We start from the raw sequence: 25410 nt of genomic DNA, 5'->3' as shown, positions 1-25410 counted from the left end.
TGCTTAACCTTGAAGATGTCTTCCATCCGTTTTTCAACTTTTTGGGCCCCCAAATGTGCTTTTATAAATGAATCTGCAAGCTCAACAAAAGAATCAATGGAATTTTAAGGTAAGAGAGAATACCATGTTAACGTTCCTTTTGTGAGTGTTTCGCCAAACTTTTTAACCAAAACTGATTCGATCTCTTGCTTGGTTAAATTATTGCCTTTCATGCCGGTAGTGAATGCGATTACGTGATCCCGAGGGTCAGACGTTCCATCATATTTGGGAATATCAGACATTTTAAACTTTTTGGAAATTGGCAAAGGTGCTGCACTTGGCTTCCAGGGTTATTGTGAATATTTGTCAATATCCATACCTTTGATCACGGGAGGTGGGCCAGGTATTTTCTCTATACGCTCGTTTTGCTCCTTTAGCTATTTCTGCAAAGTTAGCACTAAACTTTGTGAACTAGAACTATTTGGTGTACCTGACCCTCCATCGCGAGATTCATTGGGAATTTATCCACTTCCAAAGTTATCAAGCTCCGAACGCGGGTTCTTCAAAGTTACTGTATTAATTGGTGGAGGAGTTTGCGCTGCGTTGGGTAATCCTCTGACAAAAGCCTGCAGTACACTGTTCACGTGTTCTACAATCAATTGCTTTAGAGCATCCTGCTCCATGGTTTGGTCGCCTCCATATTGGCCATCAGTACGCGAAGCAGACCTTTTAGGTGAACTTTTCCGGGATTGCTGAGGGGATCCCATAGGTGTGTGATGTGGTGGAGTTCCACCTTGTTGGTTCAGCTGATTTTTCTCGTTAGCGGTTGACATATTTGATCGTTAAAAATGAAGTTTGAAAAGTGAACAGATTATCAGATCCCCAGTAACGGAACCAATTTGTTTAACCCAAAAATAGATTTCTCGGTCAAAGTCAATATCAAGAAGAAATCGGATTACTGATAACAATAATTACTTCACTTTTCCAATAATTTGAAGAATAAAGCAAGTAATGAAAATAATTGGCAAAGAAAGAAAATATGAAATAGATTGATAATCACTCCCAAAATTGCGGTTAGAACTTTGTGAATAAAGTAAAGAATGATTGCATAAATTTCAATAATAAATTAGATGTCATTACAAATGAGGTCTAAGTTCTTATATAGGAGTACACAATTATAACGGCTTCCTTACTTAATTCGCGCTCGTTAATGGCATTAATTGCTTTGATTACCCGTTACCATATATAATTGTAACGGAAGTATTTATGACTGAGGATTTCCCGTAACCATAATTATATATCGATTTTTCTTCCTTATTTATGACAAGTTCGTGCATCTTCCCTTCTTAATGGTCTTTATCCATTCCGCTCTTGTTTCTCCTTTTACAGCTATCAGGTCCGGTTCTTTTCTCAGTGTAACCCCGAGGGTGTTCTTCCCATGCCTTCTTGTATTCTTTAACTCGTCTAATTAAGAATGCCGCTTGTCGCTATATTGATGGTCCACGTACCATGCCTCGCCACCTTGATGATAGTCCACATGTCATGCCTTTTTTCCACTTCTCACCTAAAAATTATAAACCATGGCAGGTAGGCTTGGTCATGATGTCATGATCTGAGACAAAAATATATTTATTCAGGAATTTGTCCACGATAAGGTGGGGGAAAAGAAATTTTATCTTTGATTCTTTTAAATAAACAACAGCTTTGTCAATTCGCGTCGCAAAAGATAGTTCGTCCTTATTTGAAGACACTGCGATAGTTTCGGTGAGATAATAAACAATATATCAAGTTATATTTCATGGCGATTATGTCAATCGAAAAGTAATTTAATGACAAATTATATTCTAATTGTTGTAATTTCGTTTTACACCATTTAATAAATCTCACAAACGATTCTCTTTTTATTACTTCTCTTTCCTGATATCTATTTACATGCCCATCCCTCTCGAACAAATTCTTTTGGAAGATAATTCAATTGCCGTTTAACAAAATTGTGGCATTTCTAACGAGGGATTTAACATCTCATGTGCATTAAGAAAATGAAATATCAGTAGATATTAATGTTTTAATGCATGAACAACTATTTCTTTACAAAGATAGATGAATTTACAATAAGAGGATTAAAAAAATTGTGCTCTTTATCGGTAGCTTTAAAGCATGGGGAAAAAAGGCAATGGGACAACCATTAACGTCACAAAGAGACTTCGCATAAGACTTTGAACGCATTATAGTTGCTCATGAACGACACTCATATATATTCAAATTGAATTTGGGATTCACTTTAGATATCTTTTAGTCCTACTTTTTCTTAATCTACACGACTTTAAAGCTAACTGATAAAATATTGAGAAACAGAGAAAAGCTGGGACGAGGAAGACTAATAGGGTATTTGGATTCGCTTATAAAAACTAGCTGTTAAGCCAAAAGTCAAAAGTCAGTTGGTAATACCCAATTTTTGACTTTTGGCTTATTTTTCTACTTTTTATGCCTAAAAGTACTTTTAAACACTCTTTATCATTGTCAAACACCACACAAACTAAAAAAATATTTAAAAGTCAAAAAACACTTAAAATAAGCCAATCCAAACACCCTTGGGCTAAGCCGACAGGAATTTCTATTTTTTTTAATAAAATAAGTGAACGATAATGCGGATACCACGAATTATTTACTTTACGTGTGAATTTATGAAATTTTTTGTAGCCTTAAGTACCTATTAGCAATTGTGCGACTCAGCAAATTTTAAGCTCATCATTTGCTCAACATTTATATTATAGAAATGCACAAAATTATTTTATCAGGCTTGTCGTAATGATTTTCCTATCATGTTAAGTGAACTTAACGGTCTTAACCTGATGATTTAAAAATCAATTCGCAGATAGTGCTAATGCGACCAAATATAGTAGTACTGCTTAGTTGTAATTTGATTTAATGTTATTGAAAAATTAATTCAAAGTTGTAGTAGAAAATTAATTCATGTCTAGTTAGAATTATTTGTAGTCATAATTATATAGGAATAGATTTCATGTTTCTAGTTAAGATAAATTTTGTACTATTATAAATAGGAGTATTACTTGCTCGTTTTAAGTGTAAAGAAGTGTGAAAATTTGAGGAGAACTGCCTAGAGCTTTAATGATTTATAATAAAACTATTTTCCTTCACATGCGCGTTACGTGCTTGCATTAAAGCCATAAACGAGAAATGTCTATTTCTGTGCACTGTCAAATTGTAATAGATGCAAATATTGTGTGTTTGTGGCACAAGGCGCATCTGAAAATAACTGCATGCATACGCGCGTGCCCAAATTTGATGTAACAACATTATCGATCATGTAAAACGTGATGAAATAGTACGTATAATTAAAAAAAAAGACTACTTTTTACTGCTGATAGTGCATAAAAACGATAGAAATCAATTTTAACGCAAAAGAACTTGAATAAAAATTTATTTTATTGCTACCACAATCAATGACGGACAGCTATGTTTTCTGCATTAAGACGACAATTTTCTAGCTAGAAAGCTAATTACTATAACAGGAAAATATGAGCTACGAATAAATGTGTACAAACACATATATAAGGAGTTAGGAAAGAGTAAATCAAAGTAATGAATTCCTAGGCTTCGGCAGTTTGCAGTTTGGGCATATTCTCAACTTTAGCTGCTTCAACTCCACATGTAGAATTATGCAAACACGAAGCCACGTGAATTTTTCCTGAGGAAATTAGGGAACCAAGCTTTACAATGTCAATAATCTGTTCCTCTGTGAGTTCTGGAAGCTTCTGACTATTGTTCTCATCAACGATAATAACGTGGTTTTGTATCTTCTCCGGAAGTTTCTGCTCCTTTAAATTGGCCTTCTCTTTTTTGTTGTATATTATATAGAGCACCATTTGGAAAATTCCTAGGATGAATCCCAATACGTTTGGAATCTACAAAGATAAAGATGGAAGTAAATACACTGAATAGATTCACGATATATTTACTGAACATAGATATAGATAATTAGGAGAGGATTAGATACCTGAAAATATATATATATATATATATATATATATATATATATATATATATATATATATATATATATATATATATATATATATATATATATATATATATATATATAGAACTTACAGCTATGTTAATGTCTTTTACGAGAAGACCATAGAAGAACCACATGACAGCACTTAATGTGAGGAAAACGGATAGGAGGAGTGGCATGTATTCCACACTCTTTGTTTTGATTACTAGTCTCTACATAAAATTAGAAAACAAATAAGCATTATTTTCATGCATGGAAAAACAGGGGAAATAAATGAATTAAGAAGACTATATAAGTTTTGAAATAGGTGAAATATTTGTACGTAAAAACTCACCACAATGCCCAACGGAGCTACAAATACACATAAGGAAAATACAAGGCAAATCCATCCAACCGCTTGACCACGAGCGGCACCTTTGAATAGAAATTGGGTAACAAGGACAATAACGCCAAAGCCACCCACTACTGATAATAAGAGCATCTTCACAGTTTGGACCTGCATTAATTAAATTGTGAAGACCAAAGTAAATTTACTTCCTTTAGGAAAGAAAAACGAATAAAATATAAATCTTTTGTACCAAAAAAAAAAAAGATTTCTTGTGAAAGCGTACCCTGGCTTTCTTTGGTGCGTAGAAAAGATAGAAACCGACGTAGATAGTTTCAATGAAACAACCAAAGGAGTTTATAGTGATGATAAGGGTCGTGTTTGTCTTGAGAAATGCATAATAAATCCAAACCATGGAACTAAAGAGAGCAACCACATATGGAATTGATTGATAGCCTTCAGTTGATTTCTTCTTGTAAATTTTATAAAACGTAGGCCTGCAAGTGTGAAGTTATATATAGTGTTAGATTATAATTAAGCCGATAAGGAAAACAAATTATAACATACTTAAAAAGTATAAGCAAATGGAGACTCACAGTGGAGAAAGGAACACAATGAATGAGACAATGTTACCTGCAAATTGCCAAAAGAAAACAAAGAAAGTAAAGACGAAGAGTTATTTACGCTAGAAAGTAAATAACAAAGAGTGGTGCATGCAAATGATTTAATAAATGTTATGTTAATTATGGAGGAAAAATAGACTTTATTTACCAAGAACACCAAAAGCAAAAGCCCAGTGACCAGAAATAGCAGCCATCTCTTTTTTTGTATGTTTGTAGCCAAAGAATTGCAAATCTCTAGCACTCGTCTCTCACCCACAATGCTAGAGTTGCACAAGTATTACTTGACACTGAAATAAGGAGAGCTTGGTCGACATATTTATATAGGCAGGGGGTGGGAAAGTTGGTGCAACAGAGGAAGAACTTTTGTACTGCAATAAAGTATATTTTATTTGGACAAATATTCAATTCTAAAATGCAAAGGAGCACTCTGAAGAAGGAAGGTGCAATAGCAATATCCCAGGATGCTCTTTTATTATGTCATCCACCAATCCTTAGGGGCACTACGGTTTACAACACATGCTTTGTTTTTGGAGGGGTTTGATTTTAATGAAATTATATACAAAATGAACTCGTATTCAGCTAAAAAACAATTCAGAAATGATGGAAGGACCAATTATTGCCTGCCATTTGGCCTCAATAGCAAAAGGTACTGCTATTGTCTATAGAGGAGATCAATTTGCTACAATGACCGAAGAAATTCAGGTTATGCTTCCCTTTGCTTTAGTAGGTTTATCTTTTCCTAGTGTGTTGTCATTTATTTCTCGATCTCTATAGTTACAAAGAAATAAATGCATTCAATTATTTTGTTTCTTATATATTTGGTCGAACCAAAATAAGTTGAGCCAATAAATAGATAGGGCTATATTTTTTGAATGTTTTGCTTGGGTCACAATGGTCTGGACATGTCAATTTGGACTAAGCAATGCATCAAAATTTAACCCGTCCAATTCAAAAGCTTTTTTCATTTGTTTGTTCTTTTAAACTTTGTTTAATTATCAAATAAAATAATGGAGTAATAATCTTTTCTTTATTTATTATGATTATTTCAAGCAAATCAAGCTCCAACACAATTATTTTCTATGTTTTGATAAGTTTTCTTATGGATCAATTTAGGCTACATATGCAACTGAATTGGCCCAAGCTTTAAATGAGCTGAAGTGAACTATGCCCAAAATGATTCGCCAATCATATGCTTAGCCAACTTGTCCAAGTCCGGACGGATTAGGCAGGGGCGGCGTCAGAAGGTGAACAGTGAGTTCGGTCGAATTCAATAGTTTTGTTCAAATAATATATTTATTTTAAGATTTTCAATAAATATACAGTGGCGGAGCTAGAATTTTCGTTAAAGAGTGTCAAAATATATAAAAGTAAATATATCAGAAAATTAAGGGAAGTCAATACATAATATATATACATATAATTTATTTTTTTACCTAGCTACATAGTGTATTTTTTCCGTGAACCCCTTCCTATAAAATGGCTCCGCCACTGTAAATATGTATAAATATCAAATTTAATACTCAGTCTTTAGCACTTGGAATCATTGTTCGAAAATTTAAAATTCATAAAGTTAAAAAACTTGTCTTCGCCGCTTATTAGGCTGGTTATAATTTCACGAGCAATATTTGACACGGGTACATATACATTACTATGTTTTTCTATGCATGGAAAGGGTCAAATTGTTGAACCAAAAAAGAAAAGCAAAAGGAATGGTTCAAATTGACAGAAATACAGAAATAGAGTTTATTTATTTTGTTACGCTCGATAACTTTTGTTAGTAGGTACTTTATGCTGTTATACAAAAGTTATTATAATAGAGTATAACTTATGCTCATTGATACTGTTTCAATGATTGAACGCCAGATGTTTCATACCATTCCACTTCTCTTACTTTATAATATAAAGTTACTACTTTTCTTGTGTCGAATGCGTGCAAAATCACTCTCAGGGGAATATTAGAACACTTCTTTTACGATCTTCCCACTAAGGACATTGGTACCACTTTGAACGTTCTGGCTTTAATCTTAGTCGTTTAATAATATTATGTGCATACATCGCTTGCCTGATATTGGTTTCATGATAAAAATGAAAAAGACATTAGTTTTATAAAGTAAGATTAAACAATTGAGAGATGGTGAACCATAGGTGCTCTCATTTCTTCTAAATTGAGTGGAAGATTCTAGTTTCGCTACTTATATTAAGAATGGTCCTCCCCACTACACATTAAGGATGCACGTAATGTATCTTTTTTTTACTTAAAGCTTATTTAACTTTTAACAGAAAGTTATATGTCATTTTAAAATCGTGACCAACATCTAGCTCTCTCATTGGATGTATGTCGTCGGCGTTGCCGAGTAATTGAAATTAAAAGTGAATGAGCCTAACACGGTTAAAAAATTTATTTGGTTAATAGACCTAAATAATTTAGTGATAACCACCGTGTTTCCCGTTCCTCTTATGACGAATTACAGATATTATACTGGCTAAAACGTCATGATTTAACATGTAAGTTTGGAATAATATGTTTTAGTCCATTTACATGAGAGTTGAGACCGACCACCTTAATTAATACTTCAATCTAAGGAACAAGTATATAGCCGCAAAATTTGGATCACTCTATGTGTTTCGAAATAAAACCCTCTTTAATTTGCACGCTTAAGAGCATTAGTAAAAGGTATCAAGAATCTACGTTGCCTAGCCAACATGAAGTAAATAGGGTGGGCATCAAGTGTTAAACAAGACGAAAGAAATTGGTTAAACATATTAATTAGCATCTTACGCCTAACTTAATGTGAGTCACAACTTAAGAAATTAATTTGTTATAAAAGAATTGTTACTTAATTTTAGTCTAATGTTACATTTGTTCCAGAAAGAAGTATTATTTGCTTTTTAGTGCATTAAAAAAAATTTAAATTTAATTTAAAAATCATTTAACGTGAACTTTTAATTATAATCTCAATGACATGCTTTTATTGTCATATATATATATATACACACACGGTTAAACATGGCATACAAGTAACTAGTACCAGAGTGAAAAGAAGAAAGAGAAATTCACTTAGAACCAGCCCTTTCTTGGAGGCTTTCTAGCATATGAGACTAATCAACTCAAAGGAAAAAGTTGCAATAAAAAATTTGACGGCTTCCCTTATGTCTTCAAAAGATAATTGAGGGTTCAATTTTTTTATTATAGAAATGGCTGAATCTTTAACTGGTCAAGAGGCTTTTTATGTATGACCTATAGTAAAACTTGCAATAAATTTTTTGACGGTTTCCCTTATGTATTGAAAAGATAATTTAGAGCTCAATTTTTTATTGTAGAAAAAGCTAAATCTCAACTGGTCAGGGACTTTCTATTTATGACCTATAGTTTTGACGGCTTTTATTAGTTTATAGAGATCCACTGTCAAGTATCCTTTTGTTTTGACTGGAATATTCGATTTTTGACTATTTAACGACAAGAGATTTCGTAATTATATAAAGAACTATTCCTACGGAACGTTGGGTTGCCAAAATTTTCTAACGGTTGATTTTGACCGAAAAGGTAAAAATTCAACCACTATAATTCGATGGTGGGGTGTTGGATTTTTATTAAAGCCAAATCAAATTAATTATATCAGTTTGGATTGGTTCGATTTTGTCAGATTTTTCGGATTTTTTGTTACATAAATACTATGTCAATCTTACTTTATTAATTTCTTTATAAGTAAATATATGTTTAATAAAAATTAAAAAATTCACAAACATATGATCTATTAAAATATTCTTATGGGAGAATTTGTTTTAGTAATACATAATAGATATTTTTTTTAGTTATCTAACAATAATTTTTCGTTGATGTACACTTTCAAGGTTAACCGAATTTAATAATTAAATACAAAAATCAATATGATACCTAAATAATTATATGCTCTATTTAATTTTTAATTATCGAAATATCACTTCAAATTCGAAAAAGATATAAAAATATAATAGATCTTGACATATGAATAAGGAAGAACAAAGAGATTGTCGCATTTCAATAACAATTGATAGGAAAGTGATCATACAACACATTATTTAAATTTAATAAAAAAAGGAGCACTTCATATTCTATTAAATATTACATCCCATAAGAGAATCCTAAATATTTCTAGACAATTTTTAAAGAAAATTCTATATAAAGTCTTAAAAGTATATTGTATGGGGTAAAATATGTTCATATTTAATGATCACATGAGAAAGCGACACGTGGAGCCGAAAACAGAAGACAGTTGAACCCGAAGGCAATGATCTCGCTTGTCATCGGAGAGAGTGATATTCATAAAGACAAAATAAATGCATGTCATCCGGTAGCATTCAATGAAGAATATTCTATAGCATTAAGTGCATGATCTGTTACAAAGAATATGGCATTCACTGCCCACTGTTACACATTCTTCAATGGCCCTAATAATTGTCATTAAAGAGGGTTTGATCCTAGGATCTTGTTTCCAAGGTGCGAATATAAATAGTGAACTATATCATCATTATAAGGGGACAAATTTTCTAACAAGCATACACTATATTCTATCAAAAGCTCAAATAATATTTTACTTTCTTGCTTATTTATACTGTCTTACTGCCTCCGGTAGCTCTGCGCCCGGGACTAAGATCTCTGTCGTTTATTTCAATTTCAAGGCTAAGTCTTACATTTTTGTGTAATTCATCTATTACTTTGGATCAAATCGATTCACTTGTCTATAAACCACGTATAAATTCAACTGTACCATTTTATGGGTAAACAGTTTGGCGTCCACCGTGGGGCATAGACAGTCGTGTAATTGAATTGATCCCGGCATCTATTACTAACTTGTTTGATTCTTTGTTCTTAGCAAAAATTATTAAAAATGGCAGATAATAGTGTCAACAACACACACAACGTTGAGGCCTAAGGAAATCAGCCTTAGCATGAAGATTCCATCAGTGATACCTGCAACGAGGGACGAGGCCACGCCAGTTCACGGCGGGTAATATCTACGAAATGTTCGAGAGGCAACTCCTGATGATGTTGAAGACGAGCATGGCGTCGAAACAGTAAGGATCTTGAAGGAGCAACAAGAGGCCACCATTATAGGCCACCTCTCATGGCAGGATCAGGTCATGATGGAATTAAATCAGGCGCTGTCGGGTGCTTCCAACAACGCGAACGGACAAGGTGCAGTTCCTCCTAGTGCTCTCGCGAATCGAACAATGCAGAAGGTTGATAACAACACCCTAAGGGGTGAAGTCGGCTTCGACGGGGCCAGGGGAACAATGGCGGATCTGGTAATAACAACGAGAATGATCCCTTTAAAACCGAAGTCATGCGGTTCATGAGGGAGATAAACTATAAGGACCTGACAAGTCGTTTTGAGCATTTGCATTCCGTTCAGCCGTTTGAATTCTTGAGTAGCTTCATATGATATATTATGACTTGTGTGAATCGTCGGTTTTGGTTTTCAGATTATTCGAAATTGATTTGGAAGAATGATTCTCAACTAGGAAGCTTTAAGTTGGAAGAGTTGACCAAGTTGGACTTTTTAGTACTTGACCTTGGATCGGAGTTTTGATGATTCGGTTAGATCCGGATGATGATTTTAGACTTGAGCGTATGTCTGAATTTGCATTTGGATATTTCTAGAAGGTTTCGACACTATTTGGCGAAAGTTGGAAATTTAAAGTTTGGGAATATTTATAAGTTTGACCGGGAGTTGACTTTGATGATATCGGGTTTGAATTGTGATTTCAGAAATTGGAATAGCTTCTTTATATCATTTGGTACTTGAGTGCAAAATTTGAGTTTATTCCGAGTTGATTTGATAAGGTTCGGCTCGAGTTTTGAGAGTTGAAAGATTCAAAGTTCATTAAGTTCGATTTGAGGTGTGATTCCTTATTTTGATATTGTTATGCGTGATTTGAGGCCTCGAATAAGTTCAAGTTATGTTATGGGACTTGTTGTCATGTTCGAACAGGGTCCCGAGGAGCTCAGGTGAGTTTCGGATAGGTTTGGGTTGTGTTGCGCTCGTTTTTTTATATTTCGACGTCGTTTCTTCAAGCATAAGTGGTACCACATTAAGCAAATGAGCTCCAATTTCTGTTTTGATTGAAGCATTAGATCCTTATTATAATTTTGAAACCATAGCAACTGGAATCATCAAGTTTCGTCATTGTATGAGGAATTTATGGTCATTTTACTAAGAATTGGGTTACCAGATTTTTTTTCATATTAATTACGAATTTGCCACTGAATTCGTACTAAAAAATATGCACTATGTCCAAAAATTAAAACAAACATATCTCCTTCATTATAAGGTCAAATTGAGTGATTCAAAAGCCTAACTTGACTAAAATGTCATAAAGAATCCATTGGAGGTATCAAAAATGAGTTTCGGGATCGTTTGTCCCGAGAAATGAGGCAGAATAGCTGGCAGAAACATATAATATCGAGAGTTTGTTCATTTGGTCATATTTTGAGTTGGGGAGCTCGGATTTGGGCGATTTTGGAGACGATTTTCACCACACGAATTAGGGTAAGCATTATTAGCTCAGTTTTGATTATATTTCATGAATATCTTCTCGTTTTTGGCATTTGGTGGATTAATTCAAAAGAGAAATTGGGAGTTTTTGTCTAAAGCTTCATAGAGTGAAATTTTGAGTTTTGAACATCGATTCGGAGTCAGATTTGAGTGAAACTAGTATGGTTGGACTCGTAATTAATGGATTGTCGGATTTTGTGAGTTTCATCGGGTTCTGAGGTACGGGCCCAGGTTTGACGTTTTGGTTGACTTCAGGATTTTGATTAAAGATTCAACCTTTATCATTTGGAATTATTTTCTTAGGCACTATTTGATGTATTTGAGTTACTTTTGGCTAGTTTTGAGCCGTTCGTAGGTTGATGTGCACGGAATAGAATTTTAGAGTATTGGTTGGCTTGCTCGGTATTGAATTCGGCTTGTTTGAGGTAAGAACTCTATCTAAACTTGGTTGAGATACTAGTTGCCTGAATTATTTGTGATAGCCACGTGCTATGGGTGCGCATATGTGAGGGGTTTGAGCCCATGTGCGAGTACCAGGGTATTTATCCATGCTCGGGGTAGTGCTTAGGCTATGATATGCCTAGAGTTGACTGTTATGCTTTAACCTATAACGATTTTCATATTTGTATCATTGTTGTAAACTATTTGAGCCATGTTTGAGGTGACGAAGAGGCTAATTTCCTGAATAAAACTTGGTAATTGCTCATTCTGTGATAATTTATCGATTTTAGCTACGATAACACACATTGCACATGCCTACACTTTAGCATGTAATTATACCAGTCCATGAGCATAAAATCTGATATTTTATCCATCATATACATGTGTTCTTGTACACTTGCTTCGCTACGATATGATTTGGACTCGTGTGCCTTTGACCACGTCAGGCAGATTAATACTATAGCACGTGAGTTGTCCGTACGGATCCAGACATTGATACTATAGCATGTGAGTTGTCCGTACAGCACGTGATTTGCCCGTGCGGATCCATATATTGATAATATAGCACGTGAGTTGTCCGTGCTGATCCAGATATTGATATTATAGCACGTGAATTGTCCGTGCAACACGTGAGTTGTCCGTGCGGATCCAGATATTGATACTATAGCACGTGAGTTATCCGTGAAGCACGTGAGTTGTCCGTGCGGATCCAGATATTGGTACTATAGCACATGAGTTATCCGTGCAACACGTGAGTTGTCTGTACGGTTGATATTGATGTGAGCTCTGGGAGATCTGGTTACATTTCATGATTTCATACTTATTTATATCATTAAATTAGTGAATTGAATGGAAGAAAATGAGAAATTTTGTAAAAACCTTTCAAAATGTAAAATGAAATTTTGAGGAGCGATCCGATGTCAGAAATCTTTCATCTTTACTTACCAATTGTCGCGCCCCCAAACTGGGATGGGACGTGATTGGCACTCAACCCTTACCACTCGTTGAGTGAACCATGTACTATTTGTATCAAACTTCAAGTTCAATAGCAAAGAATCTAATGTGCTTAAATATTAATTCTAATCAAGTTGTAGTTCTTAAGCTGACTGATAAAAATAATAAATAAAGGATAAATCCCAAACTATTTCAATACTGACCCACTAACAAGTCATGAACCTCTAGAATTTGAAAAATAAAATTTAAAATACACAGCCTACAGGGGCATCCCCGAAAATAAAATAAACGTAAAGAAAAAAAAGATATAAATATTAGTCTGAAAAGGGTTCGCTACCACTGGGGTGAATCAACAGAGTCTATAAACTGAATCTAGAATATCTCCTCTAGCAACGTGCCTCATTACCTGCATCCTCAATATCTTCCACACGAAGTAGCAGGCCCAAACGGGCTAAGTACCACCAAAGGATACCCAGTAAGTCTCATTGGCTACCTCCTAAAAAGGCGGAGTGAGACCTTCTGGAAAATATAAGAAAGAAAAGAGATATAAGGAAAATCATATAAATCATATAAAATTTTACAACCAAGTAATAAGCTAGAAACTGAAACTGTAAGCTAAAGTGTAAGCTGAAACTGAAACTTAACGTAGAAATTGAGCCCATAACTGGCATCTGAAATAGAAATTGAGTTATATATATTTTAAGATGTAACTTTTCAAAGTTAATTGTCACGCATAATGGCCCTGCGTAGGTGAGCATCTGGGAACACGTACGGGGGAGTGTCGGCCTATCTCCCTAACAAACAGTTGGCACCTGCGAGCGTGGGGTAGGTAACCCTGACATCATGGCACTCACGCTGGGGGGAGGTTGGCCACTTCTCCCTACTAAATGTGAATATCACTAATAAAGGCACATAACAATTGGTAATTCACATAAGCATGTATTCATGTCACATATAATATCGTACTGAATAAGAATACGTGAACTGAGTATTGGATCATGAGAAGAAATGACTTAGCTTTATCTAACATATGGAGCACAAGAGTTATAATGGAATTTCCTACTAGGAAAGTAAACCTCAACTCACCTCAAGTCTTAGCTCCAATTCGTCCTTTCAAACTTCGCGGGAGTTCAACAACTCACGATCTACAAATATTTTGGCTAGGATCATCAGAATATACTTAACAAGTTCAATTCACCACCAATTGAACTAATTTCTAAATCATGAATTACTCAATATAATCGACACTTAATGTGAAAAAAATATATTTGTCTGTCAAACTTACTGCTACAATATCCTTAACCACTTGGTATATGGAAAGGAAGAAACATATTGTAGTATCAAAAATATTACATGTCCATACTTAAATAACACCATCCAAAACCTATGACCCTAATAATAATCCAATTACTCTAGCAACATTCAAATCTGATCCTCACTTTACCCTTAAGGCTTTGTTCATTAATAGATGAAAATAATCTCTCCATTATTTTAATATTTCAAATCATGATCCCAATCTCAAAAAATACTTGGCAGCAACTCAAATGGGTTTAGAATTTATCAAATTGCTTTTAATTTACTTCTTGTCATCATTCTAAAGAATTTGATATCCACGTCAATCCTAATAAAATTCAAGGCATACTACAGGGATAAGATTATATATCTACATACCTGATTGTTGGTTGAATTACACAAGAAAATTTTCAAGCTTTCTAGTTCCCTGCTCACACTAATTATGTATCATCAAACTCCTCAAATAATAATAGTCCAAGCAACAGATCAAACAATTGTTCTTCTTTGTTAATCCTTAACGCGGTCGTCAGGCACAAGTAAGTCTTCTGCAACTTTTTTTTTCTCAATTTGATTCCAGAGCTAATGAGGTTTTAAAACAGCTTTCCCTTAAGCCATCCTAAGGTTCTGCAAAGTAGGAAAATATTAAAAAGTGGGGTTGGTCCACTTATTTTCTCCTTTATCTAAAGTGTGGCCCCATATAAATTCTTAATCAAGTAAATGGTATTTACAAGGCTATTGATGGCCTCATATACTATACTATGAGCCACGTTTTGTTTTTTTGAAAAAGTTTATTTATTCTATCCATAAGATCTATTTCCATATTTAAGGATAAATTAGTCCAAAAACAATGACGGGTATTATATTCTCCCCCCCTTTAAATATCGTTCGTCCTCAAACGTGGAACCGTAGTTATTCCTACGGATTGAAATATTTTCTTTGGCATCTTGCATTCTTAGAACCTTAGGGACTCGAATTTTTCATTAACTTTCCAAATTTCTAAAAATTTCGGTAGAGTCTCCATTGTAACTGGAGCTAACTATAAATTTTCAACCTGTCCAACAACCCAATAACAATAACACTTTGCACCTGTAGCCACTGAATCCAATAATATACAACATCAAGGCATATACATATCCCCGCCAAAGCCATTTTACATCATTATAAGCACAAATATCACATAACTTGTCAATCTAAATATTTTAAAGCTTAAAATGAATTATGTACTTGAAATCTCAAACAAATAAGGATATTTTCTTCATGGCTTCCTCGGGCTCCCACGTAGCTTCCTCAGCTAAGTGGTTTCCCCATATTACTTTCACCGAAGCAACGTTTTTGGTTCGAAGTCTACAAACCTGCCTGTCAATTATAGCTACAGGGACCTCCTCATATGTTAGAGTATCATAAATCTCTATATCATGTCTATCAAGTACATTACTCGGGTCGTGAAAGTACTGTTTCAGCATGGACACATGAAAAACAGGATGCACAGAAGATAACTCTGGAGGTAAAGCTAGTCGATACGCCACAAGCCCAATCCTTTTAAGAATTGGATAAGGCCCTATATATCTTGGGCTAAGCTTCCCTTTTTTACCAAACCTCATGATACCCTTCATTGGAGACACCTTTAAAAATACATAGTCACCCTCTTTGAACTCAAGATCGCGACGTCTTATATCTGAGTATGACTTTTGTCGGCTTTGAGCTGTTTTAAGTCGTTCCTGAATAAGTTTCACCTTTTTCAAGGCATCATGTACTATGTTTGGACCAATAAGCTTTGTTTCACCTAACTCAAACCACCCTACAAGCGAAGGACATCACCTCTCATATAGGGCCTCGAATCAAGAATACATGCTCGTAACATATCTTCTAAGGTTCGAATTGTCCTCTCGACCTGCCCGTCCATTTGAGGGTGAAGAGTTGTACTTAGATTAACTCGGGTACTGAGACCTTCCTGAAAACTCTATCAGAACTGGGCAATAAACTGTGCACCCCTGTCAGAAATAACAGACATGGGAGTACCACGCAACCGAACAATCTCCTTTATGTATAATGTTGCATACTGAGGTGTTGTGTAGGTTGTTTTGATTGGCAAAAAGTGAGCTGACTTAGTGAATCGGTCCACTATGACCCAAATTGAGTCATGTTTCTTAAAAGTTCGCGGCAAGCCCACCACAATTTCCATACTTATTCTCTCCCATTTCCATTCTGGTATTTCAATGACTTGAGCTAAGTCACCTGACCTCTAGTGTTCAGCTTTTACTTGCTGATAGATAAGGCACCATGATACATAATCTGTAATATCTCGCTTCATATTATTCCACCAATAAATATCCCTCAAATCAGGATACATTTTAGTAAAACCTGGATATATTGAATAGCTGGAGCTATGAGCTTCTACCATAATTGCCCTTCGAAGATCTTCTACATTTGGCACGCATAAGCAGCCATCAAGTCTTATCACACCATGCTCATCAAGTGCAAAATTCTTAATCTTGCCACTGAGGACACCTCCCTTGAGCTTAAGCAAGCTAGGGTCATCAAATAGTTTGGCTTTAACTCGCTCTACTAAAGTAGACTTAGCACCCATACTTGCTATCAACCCTCCATCACACTTCTCATCGAGACGAACCCCTTGGCTAACTATTTGCTGGGATTCCTTAACTATTGGAGGTTCGACCACACACAACCTGGTCAAACTCCCCATGGATCTTCTGCTCAGAGCATCAGCAACTACATTCGCTTTGCCGGGATGGTAAAAGATATTACAATCATAATCTTTAAGCAACTCTAACCACCTGCGTTGTCTCGGATTCAACTCTTTCTACTTAAATATATACTGCAAACTTTTGTGATCTGTATATATGTCACATTGCTCTCCATAAAGGTAGTGACGCCATATTTTTAGACCAAAAATAATTGCTGCTAGCTCAAGATCGTGGGTAGGGTAATTTCTCTCATAATTCTTTAACTGTTTAGAAGCATAAGAAATTACCTTGTCATTCTGCATAAGAACACATCCTAATCCTACTCTTGAAGCATCACAATAGATCACAAACTTACCTGTAGGGGTAGGTAGAGTCAGGATTGGGGCTGTAGTCAACCTGTTCTTGAGTTCTTGAAAACTTTTCTCACAAGCTTCAAACCATTGAAACTTCACATTTTTCTGAGTTAACTTTGTCAACGGGGAAGCTACTGAAGAGAACCCTTCTACAAAATGGCAGAAGTAATCTGCCAACCCTAGAAAACTGTGAATCTCTGTAGGGGTCGTCGGCCTAGGCCAACTCTTAACTTCTTCTATTTTCTGTGGGTCTGCTCTAATGCCTTCTTTCGAGACCACGTGTCCCAAAAATGTAACTGTATCGAGCCAAAATTCACATTTGAAAAATTTGGCATAAAGCTGACGGTCCTTGAGTATTTGAAGAACTGTTCTCAAATGATTCTCATGCTCTTTCTAGCTACGGGAATATACCAAAATGTCATCGATAAATACTATGACAAAGGTATCTAAGAAAGGCTTGAAAACTCTATTCATTTAGTCCATAAAAGATGCTAGTGGATTGGTCAACCCAAAGGATATCACTAAAAATTCATAGTGACCGTATCGAGTCCTGAAAGCTATTTTAGGGATGTCTTCTTCTTTGATTTTTAACTGATGGTATCCCGATCTCAAATCTATTTTTGAGACATACATGGCACCCAACAACTGATCAAATAAGTCATCTATCCTGGCAAGTGGATATTTATTTTTGATAGTAACCTTATTCAGCTGGCGGTAATCTATACACATCTGTAAGGAACCATCTTTTTTCTTCATGAACAATACTGGAGCACCCCAAGGTAAAACACTAGGTCAAATAAAACCCTTATAACTGCTTCTTGAGTTCATTTAGCTCAGATTGAGCCATTCTATAAGGAGGAATCGAGATTGGTTGAGTTCCTAGCAATGTGTCTATGCCAAACTCAATCTCCCTATCTGGGGGTATCCCTAGGAGATCATCCGGGAACACATCTGAAAACTCTTTCACAATCGATACTGATTCAAGCACTGGGGAGCCAACTTTCATATCCCTCACATGTGCTAGATACGCCAAACACCCACTGATCACTAGTTTTCTAGCCTTAAGGTAAGAAATAAACTTACTCACAAACGTACCCACTTCACCTCTAATTATAATTGAATTTTCCCCAATAAATGAGAATTTAACCGTCTTCGCATGGCAATCAACTGTAGCATGATAAGAAGATAACCAGTTCATGGCAGCTATGATGTCAAAGTCTATCATATCTAGCAAGTTCAAATCGGCTAATGTTTCTCGGCCCTGAATTGTGATGATGTAGTTTCTGAATATATACTCAACTTTAACAGATTCTCCTATAGGTGTGGAAACCTCAAACGGAACCCCTAATTTTTTTTGGTGCTTTTCCAAACTCGACACAAAAATAAGGAGACACATAGGAGAAAGTTGAACTAGGATCAACTAATACATAAGCAAGGCGACAACAAACCGAGAGAATACATGTAATAACTCTGTTAGACGCCTCAGCATTCTGCTTGTCTAGAACTGCATAGAATCTGGCCGGTCCGTCTCCTCCCTGAGCTCCACCTCTATTGGTACCACGACCAGTCTGAGTATTAGATGCTTGAACCGGAGGAGGTGCAACTATAGAATTACCCATGGATGTTGCATGTCTAGTTGGAGTTTTCCCCAGAGCTTGTCCAAGCAGTGGACAGTCTCTCTTAATATGACCCAGATCATGGCATTGGAAACAATCTTTCTGACCCAAAAGGCATTTTCATGTATGTCTTTTGCTGCACAAAGGACATATAGGATAGGAGAACCGAGGTTGGCCTTGACTAGTTGAACTTTGCCCATGAGGGGCCTGAGCCTTACTCTGCTGGCCATGTCTGAGTGGCGATGGATAAGGAGACGAGTGAGCCATTAATTGAATGCGAACTGAATGATTCATGTTCTTACCCCCAACTGAAAATCCACTATAAATACCCGTTGTTCTAGCCTTCTTGCTATTATCTCTAGCTTCCCTGGCGATTTTATCAAAAGCCTCCTTACGCGTAGCGATATTGACAACCTGAAGATAAGTCTTGTCATCCTGATGTGAAGTCATATCTTTTATCATATAAGGATTCAAGCCTTCAATGAACCTTCTCACTTTTTCTCTCTCTGTCAGTATCAAATTAGGTGCATACTCTGTCAATTTTGTAAATTCCATCTCATATTCAGTAACTGACAGGGTATGTTCGAACTGATGTCAGATCTCATCCATCCGACTACTAGGCAAAAACTTGGCCTGAAAGCTTCTTTGAACTGGGGCCAAGTAAGTTGAGGTAATGTAAAATCTATGGCCTTCTTGTAACCTCTCCACCATTGTCCTGTTGCACCCTTCAATCGAAACCCAATCAACTCTATGGCTTGTGTTTCAAGACAACCCAAAGAAACAAATATTTCCTCTATCTCTTCCAAAAATAACATTGGTTCATTTGGTTTATCTGTACCATTATAAGTAGGAGGGTTTAATCTCAGAAAGGCACGTGGATTAATTTTTCATGTTGGTAACTGCACTGTCTAGGCAATATTTGAAGGGACAACTGGTGGTGGTACCTCGATTAGAGCTTGAAAATCATCTCATATAACCTCTTCATCTGAATAATGAGGGTCCTGAGGAGGAGCATGAACACGTGCAGCCCGACCACCACCTGGAGGGGCTAGGGACTCCAGAAAGTACAAAATTATGTCAATTCAATTATCCCGCTGATGTGGTGGTACCCGATCATTAACAACATGCTGAGGTGGAGTTTGTGCCTGTATAGTGGCCCTACCACGAGCATGATTACCTCTGGCATTTGCACCTCTACCCCTAGCATTTTGACCTCTACCTCTACCTCTGCCACGTCCTTTAACTGCAGATGGTGCTATTGGTGCGGCTTGCACCTCTGATGCTGCTTCTTGATGATTAGCAGCTAGTATCTTAATATTGTTAGCAGCAGAGGATGACGTTGATCTTTTTCTAACCATCTTGTTTGCGCTAAAACGAGAGATAAATGGGTGTTAGAATTTTGAAACATTTAGCTCTAACGCACGATATAAGAATCAAAGGAGAAAACAAAATTCCTAACATGTCCTGCAACCTCTCAAATATAAGTATGGTGCACAACATACGCATATTTGAGACTCTGCTAGACACGACTCATGACTCCCTAGAACTCCGTAAACCTGGTCGCTCTGATACCAACTTGTCACGCCCCCAAATTGGGATTGGACGTGATTGGCGCTCAACCCTTACCACTTGTTGAGTGAACCCTGTACTATTTGTATCAAACTTCAAGTTCAATAGCAAAGAATCTAATGTGCTTAAATATTAATTCTAATCAAGTTACAGTTCTTAAGCTAACTGATAAAAATAATAAATAAAGGATAAATCCCAAACTACTTTAATACTAACCCACTAAGAAGTCATGAGCCTCTAGAATTTGAAAACAAAATTTAAAATACATAGCCTACGGGGGCATCCCCGGAACTAAAATAAACGTAAAGAAAAAAAAAGATATAAATAATAGTCTGAAAAGGGTTCGCTACCGATGTGGTGAATCAACAGAGTCTATAAACTAAATCTAGAATATCTCCTCTAGCCACATGCCTCGTTACCTGCGTCCTCAATACCTGCCACACGACGTAGCTGGCCCAAACGGGCTAAGTACCACCAAAGGATACCCAGTAAGTCTCATAGGCTACCTCCTAAAAAGACGGAGCGAGACCTTCTGGAAAATATAAGAAAGAAAAGGGATATACGAAAAATCATATAGATCATATAAAATTTTACAACCAAGTAATTAGCTAGAAACTGAAACTGTAAGCTGAAACTGAAACGTAACGTAGAAATTGAGCCCATAACTGATATCTAAAACAGAAACTGAGTTATATATATTTTAAGACGTAACTTTGCAAAGTTAATTGTTATGCATAATAGCCCTGCGTACGTGAGCATCTGGGAACATGTACGGGGGAGTATCGGCCTATCTCCCCAACAAACATTTGGCACCTTCGAGCGTGGGGTAGGTAACCTTGGCATCATGGCACTCACGCTGGGGGAGGTTGGCCATTTCTCCCTACTGAATGTGAATATCACAAATAAGGGCACATAATAATTGGTAATACACATAAGCATGTATCCATGTCACATATAATGTCGTACTGAATAAGAATAAATGAACTGAGTATTGGATCACGAGAAGACATGACTTAGCTTTATCTAACATATGAGCACAAGAGTTATAATGGAATTTCCTACTAGGAAAGTAAACCTCAACTCACCTCAAGTCTTAGCTTCAATTCATCCTTTCAAACTTCGCGGGAGTTCAACAACTCACGATCTACAAATATTTTGGCAAGGATCATCAGGACATACTTAACAAGTACAATTCACCACCAATTGAACTAATTTCTAAATCATGAATTACTCAATATAATTCAATTGTCGTTTAACAAAATTGTGGCGTTTCTAGCAAGAGATTTAACATCTCATGTGCATTAAGAAAATGAAAAATCAGTAGATATTAATGTTTTAATGCATGGACAACTATTTCTTTACAAAGATAGATGAATTTACAATAAAAGGATTAAAAAAAATTGTTCTCTTTATCGGTAGCTTTAAAGCATGGGGAAAAAAGCCAATGGGACAACCATTAACGTCACAACGAGACTTCGCATAAGACTTTGAACGCATTATTGTTGCTCATGAACGACACTCATATATATTCAAATTGAATTTGGGATTCACTTTAGATATCTTTTAGTCCTACTTTTTCTTAATCTACACGACTTTAAAGCTAACTGATAAAATATTGAGAAACAGAGAAAAGCTGGGACGAGGAAGACTAGCTAAGCCGACAGGAATTTCTATCTTTTTAATAAAATAAGTGAACGATAATGCGGATACCTGGAATTATTTACTTTACGTGTGAATTTAGGAAAAATTTGGTAGCCTCAAGTACCTATTAGCTTGTGCGACTCAGCAAATTTTAAGCTCATCATTTGCTCAACACTTTTTTTATATATTATATTATAGAAATGCACAAAATTATTTTATCAGACTTGTCATAATGATATTCCTATAATTCGTGGTAAGTGAACTTAACCTGACATGTAAACATCAATTAGCAGATAGTGCTAATGCTACCGAATATAGTAGTACTACTTAGTTGAAATGAATTCTATGCCGTTGGAAACTAATTCAAAGTTATAGTAGGAAATTAAAATTATTTTGGATTTGATATTTACAAGTTATTTAATTAATGTCTAGTTAGGATTTGTAGTCATAATTATAAGAATATGTTTTAATGTTTCTAGTTAAAATAGATTTCGTACTACTGTAAATATGGGTATTACTAGCTCATTTTAAGTGTAAATAAATGTGGAGATTTATAATAAAACTATTTTCCTTCACATGCGCGTTACGTGCTTGCATTAAAGCCATAAACGAGAAGTGGCTATTTCTGTGCACCGTCAAATTGTAATAGATGAAAATAACTGCATGCATACGCGCGCGCCCAAATTTGATGTAACAACATTATCGATCATGTAAAACGTGATGAAATAGTACGTCTAATTAAAAAAAAGGACTACTTTTTACTGCTGAATGCTGATAGTGCATAAAAACCATAGAAATCAATTTTAACGCAAATGAACTTGAACAAAAATTTATTTTATTGCTACCACAATCAATGACGGACAGCTGTTTTCTGATTAAGACGACAATTTTCTAGCTAGAAAGCTAATAACTATAACAGGAAAATATGAGCTAAGAATTAATGTGTACAAACACATAAGGAGTTAGGAAAGAGAATCAAAGTAATGAATTCCTAGGCTTCGGCAGTTTGCAGTTTGGGCATATTCTCAACTTTAGCTGCTTCAACTCCACATGTAGAATTATGCAAACACGAAGCCACGTGAATTTTTCCTGAGGAAATTAGGGAACCAAGCTTTACAATGTCAATAATCTGTTCCTCTGTGAGTTCTGGAAGCTTCTGATTATTGTTCTCATCTACGATAATGACATGGTTTTGTATCTTCGCCGGTAGTTTCTGCTCCTTTAAAATGGCCTTCTCCTTTTTGTTGTATATTACGTAGAGCACTATTTGGAGAATTCCTAGGATGAATCCCAATACGTTTGGAATCTGCAATGACAAAGGTGGAAGTAAATACACGATAAGATTCAAGATACATATATATTAAGGTATCCCAATACGTTTGGAATCTGCAATGACAAAGGTGGAAGTAAATACACGATAAGATTCAAGATACATATATATTAAGGTAACATAAACACATGCAAGTATGAAGTATATATAGAAATTAAGGAAAAAACTGCAATAGAAATTAAGTATATATACTGAAAATATATAGAACTTACAGCTATGTTAATGTCTTTTACGAGAAGGCCATAGAAGAACCACATTACAGCACTTAAGGTGAGAAAAACTGATAGGAGAAGTGGCATGTATTCCACACTCTTTGTTTTTATAACTTGTCTCTGCATAAGATGAGAAAAATAGTTAAGCATTATCTTCATCTTCATGCATGGGAAAACAGGGGAAATAAATGAAGATGACTAAATTCTCAAAATTTGAATTTTTTGCACGTAATTAAAAGCTCACCACAATGCCTAAGGGTGCTACAAACACACACAAGGAAAACACAAGGCAAATCCATCCAACCGCTTGGCCCCGAGCGGCACCTTTGAATAGAAATTGGGTAACAAGAACAATAGCACCAAAGCCACCCACTACTGATAATACGAGCATCTTCACAGTTTGAACCTGCATTAATTAAATTTTGAAGATCAAAGTTACATTCTTGCTATAGGAAAGAAAACGAATAAAATATAAATCTTCTGTAGAAAAAAAATGATCGATTTCTTGTAAAAGCATACCCTGGCTTTCTTTGGTGCGTAGAAAAGATAGAAACTGACGTAGATAGTTTCAATGAAACAACCAAAGGAGTTTATAGTGATGATAAGGGTCGTGTTTGTCTTGAGAAATGCATAATAAATCCAAAGCATGGAACTAAAGAGAGCAACCACATATGGAATTGATTGATAGCCTTCAGTTGATTTCTTCTTGTAAATTTTATAAAACGTAGGCCTGCAAGTGTGAAGTTATATATAGTGTTAGATTATAATTAAGCGAATAAGGGAAAAAAAATAATAACATACTTAAAAAGTATAAGCAAATAGAGACTCACAGCGGAGAAAGGAACACAATGAATGAGACGATGTTGCCTGCAAATTGCCAAAAGGAAAAAAAGAAAGAAAAGATGAAGAGTTATTTACTCTAGAAAGTAAATAACAAAGGGTGGTGCATGCTAATGATTTAATAAATGTTATGTTACTTTAGAAAAACAGGTTTGTATTTACCAAGGACACCAAAAGCAAAAGCCCAGTGACCAGAAATACCCGCCATCTCTTTTTTGTATGTTTCTAGCCAAAGAATTGCAAATTTCTAGTACTCTGTCTCTCACCCACAATGCTAGAGTTGCACAAGTACTACTTGACACTGAAATAAGGAGAGCTTGGCCGACATATTTATATAGTCAGGGGGTGGAAAGTGGGTGCAACAGAGGAAGAACTTTTGTACTACAATAAGGTATATTTTATTTGAACAAATTTTCTATTCTAAAATGCAAAAGAGCACTCTGAATAAGGAAGGTGCAATAGCAATATCCCAGGATGCTCTTTTATTATGTCATCCACCAATCCTTAGGGGCACTACGGCTTACAACTCATGCTTTTTTTTTTGGAGGGGTTTGATTTTAATGATTTTATATACAAAATGAACTCCTAATCAGCTAAAAAACAATTCAGAAATGATGGAAGGACCAATTATGGCTTGCCATTCGGCCTCAATAATGTAGGGGCTATCCAGTTCTGGCTTTTGGGTACTGCTATTGTCTATAGAGGAGATCAATTTGCTACAATGACCGAAGAAATTCAGGATATACTTCCCTTTGCTTTGCTTTAGTAGGTTTATCTTTTACTAGTGGGTTGTCATTAATTTATCAATCTCTAATTCTCTATAGTTATAAAGAAATAAATGCATTTAACTTCTTTTTCTTAAATCTTTGAGCGGGTCAAAATAAATTGAGTCAATAAATGAATAGGGCTATAATCCGCCGAATGTTTTGCTTGGGACACAATGGACATGTGAAT

General features: G+C 35.6%; 3 protein-coding genes across 3 annotated transcripts; all 3 read right to left on the bottom strand.

Moving 5' to 3' along the window:
* Positions 1–3408: 3408 nt before the first annotated feature.
* LOC107788217 (bidirectional sugar transporter SWEET12-like) lies at positions 3409–5268 on the bottom strand. The gene is made up of 6 exons (XM_075251861.1): positions 5115–5268; positions 4940–4976; positions 4630–4840; positions 4353–4514; positions 4111–4230; positions 3409–3905 (listed from the first exon to the last, which is right to left on the bottom strand). The coding sequence occupies exons 1-6, from the start codon at positions 5158–5160 to the stop codon at positions 3591–3593; spliced, it is 891 nt and encodes a 296-aa protein (XP_075107962.1). The 5' UTR covers positions 5161–5268; the 3' UTR covers positions 3409–3590.
* A 10154-nt stretch (positions 5269–15422) lies between these two features.
* LOC107788214 (uncharacterized) lies at positions 15423–16894 on the bottom strand. The gene is made up of 2 exons (XM_075250815.1): positions 16451–16894; positions 15423–15908 (listed from the first exon to the last, which is right to left on the bottom strand). The coding sequence occupies exons 1-2, from the start codon at positions 16892–16894 to the stop codon at positions 15423–15425; spliced, it is 930 nt and encodes a 309-aa protein (XP_075106916.1).
* Positions 16895–22892: 5998 nt separating this feature from the next.
* On the bottom strand, positions 22893–24773 carry LOC107788218 (bidirectional sugar transporter SWEET12-like). The gene is made up of 6 exons (XM_016609892.2): positions 24619–24773; positions 24447–24483; positions 24136–24346; positions 23861–24022; positions 23617–23736; positions 22893–23380 (listed from the first exon to the last, which is right to left on the bottom strand). Exons 1-6 carry the CDS (start codon positions 24662–24664, stop codon positions 23066–23068), a joined length of 891 nt encoding a protein of 296 aa, XP_016465378.1. The 5' UTR covers positions 24665–24773; the 3' UTR covers positions 22893–23065.
* Between the last annotated feature and the right edge of the window lie 637 nt (positions 24774–25410).

Source organism: Nicotiana tabacum, chromosome 4, assembly GCF_000715075.1.
Source record: "Nicotiana tabacum cultivar K326 chromosome 4, ASM71507v2, whole genome shotgun sequence".
NCBI classification, from domain to species: Eukaryota; Viridiplantae; Streptophyta; class Magnoliopsida; order Solanales; family Solanaceae; genus Nicotiana; species Nicotiana tabacum.
This window is presented reverse-complemented; position numbering and strand designations above follow the sequence as displayed.

Excerpts from the sequence above, each read along its gene's own strand:
- LOC107788217 (XM_075251861.1), bottom strand. The coding sequence starts at position 5,160 with ATGGCTGCTATTTCTGGTCACTGGGCTTTTGCTTTTGGTGTTCTTG. Across the intron at positions 4,515-4,629 it reads ACGCACCAAAGAAAGCCAGG|GTCCAAACTGTGAAGATGCT; the intron begins GTACGCTTTCAC and ends TAATTAATGCAG. Across the intron at positions 4,231-4,352 it reads TAGCTCCGTTGGGCATTGTG|AGACTAGTAATCAAAACAAA; the intron begins GTGAGTTTTTAC and ends AATTTTATGTAG.
- LOC107788214 (XM_075250815.1), bottom strand. The coding sequence starts at position 16,894 with ATGGGGAGTTTGACCAGGTTGTGTGTGGTCGAACCTCCAATAGTTAAG. Across the intron at positions 15,909-16,450 it reads GGTGCCTTATCTATCAGCAA|GAACGACTTAAAACAGCTCA; the intron begins GTAAAAGCTGAA and ends AAACTTATTCAG.
- LOC107788218 (XM_016609892.2), bottom strand. The coding sequence starts at position 24,664 with ATGGCGGGTATTTCTGGTCACTGGGCTTTTGCTTTTGGTGTCCTTG. Across the intron at positions 24,484-24,618 it reads TTTTGCTTTTGGTGTCCTTG|GCAACATCGTCTCATTCATT; the intron begins GTAAATACAAAC and ends GGCAATTTGCAG. Across the intron at positions 24,347-24,446 it reads ATTGTGTTCCTTTCTCCGCT|GCCTACGTTTTATAAAATTT; the intron begins GTGAGTCTCTAT and ends TCACACTTGCAG.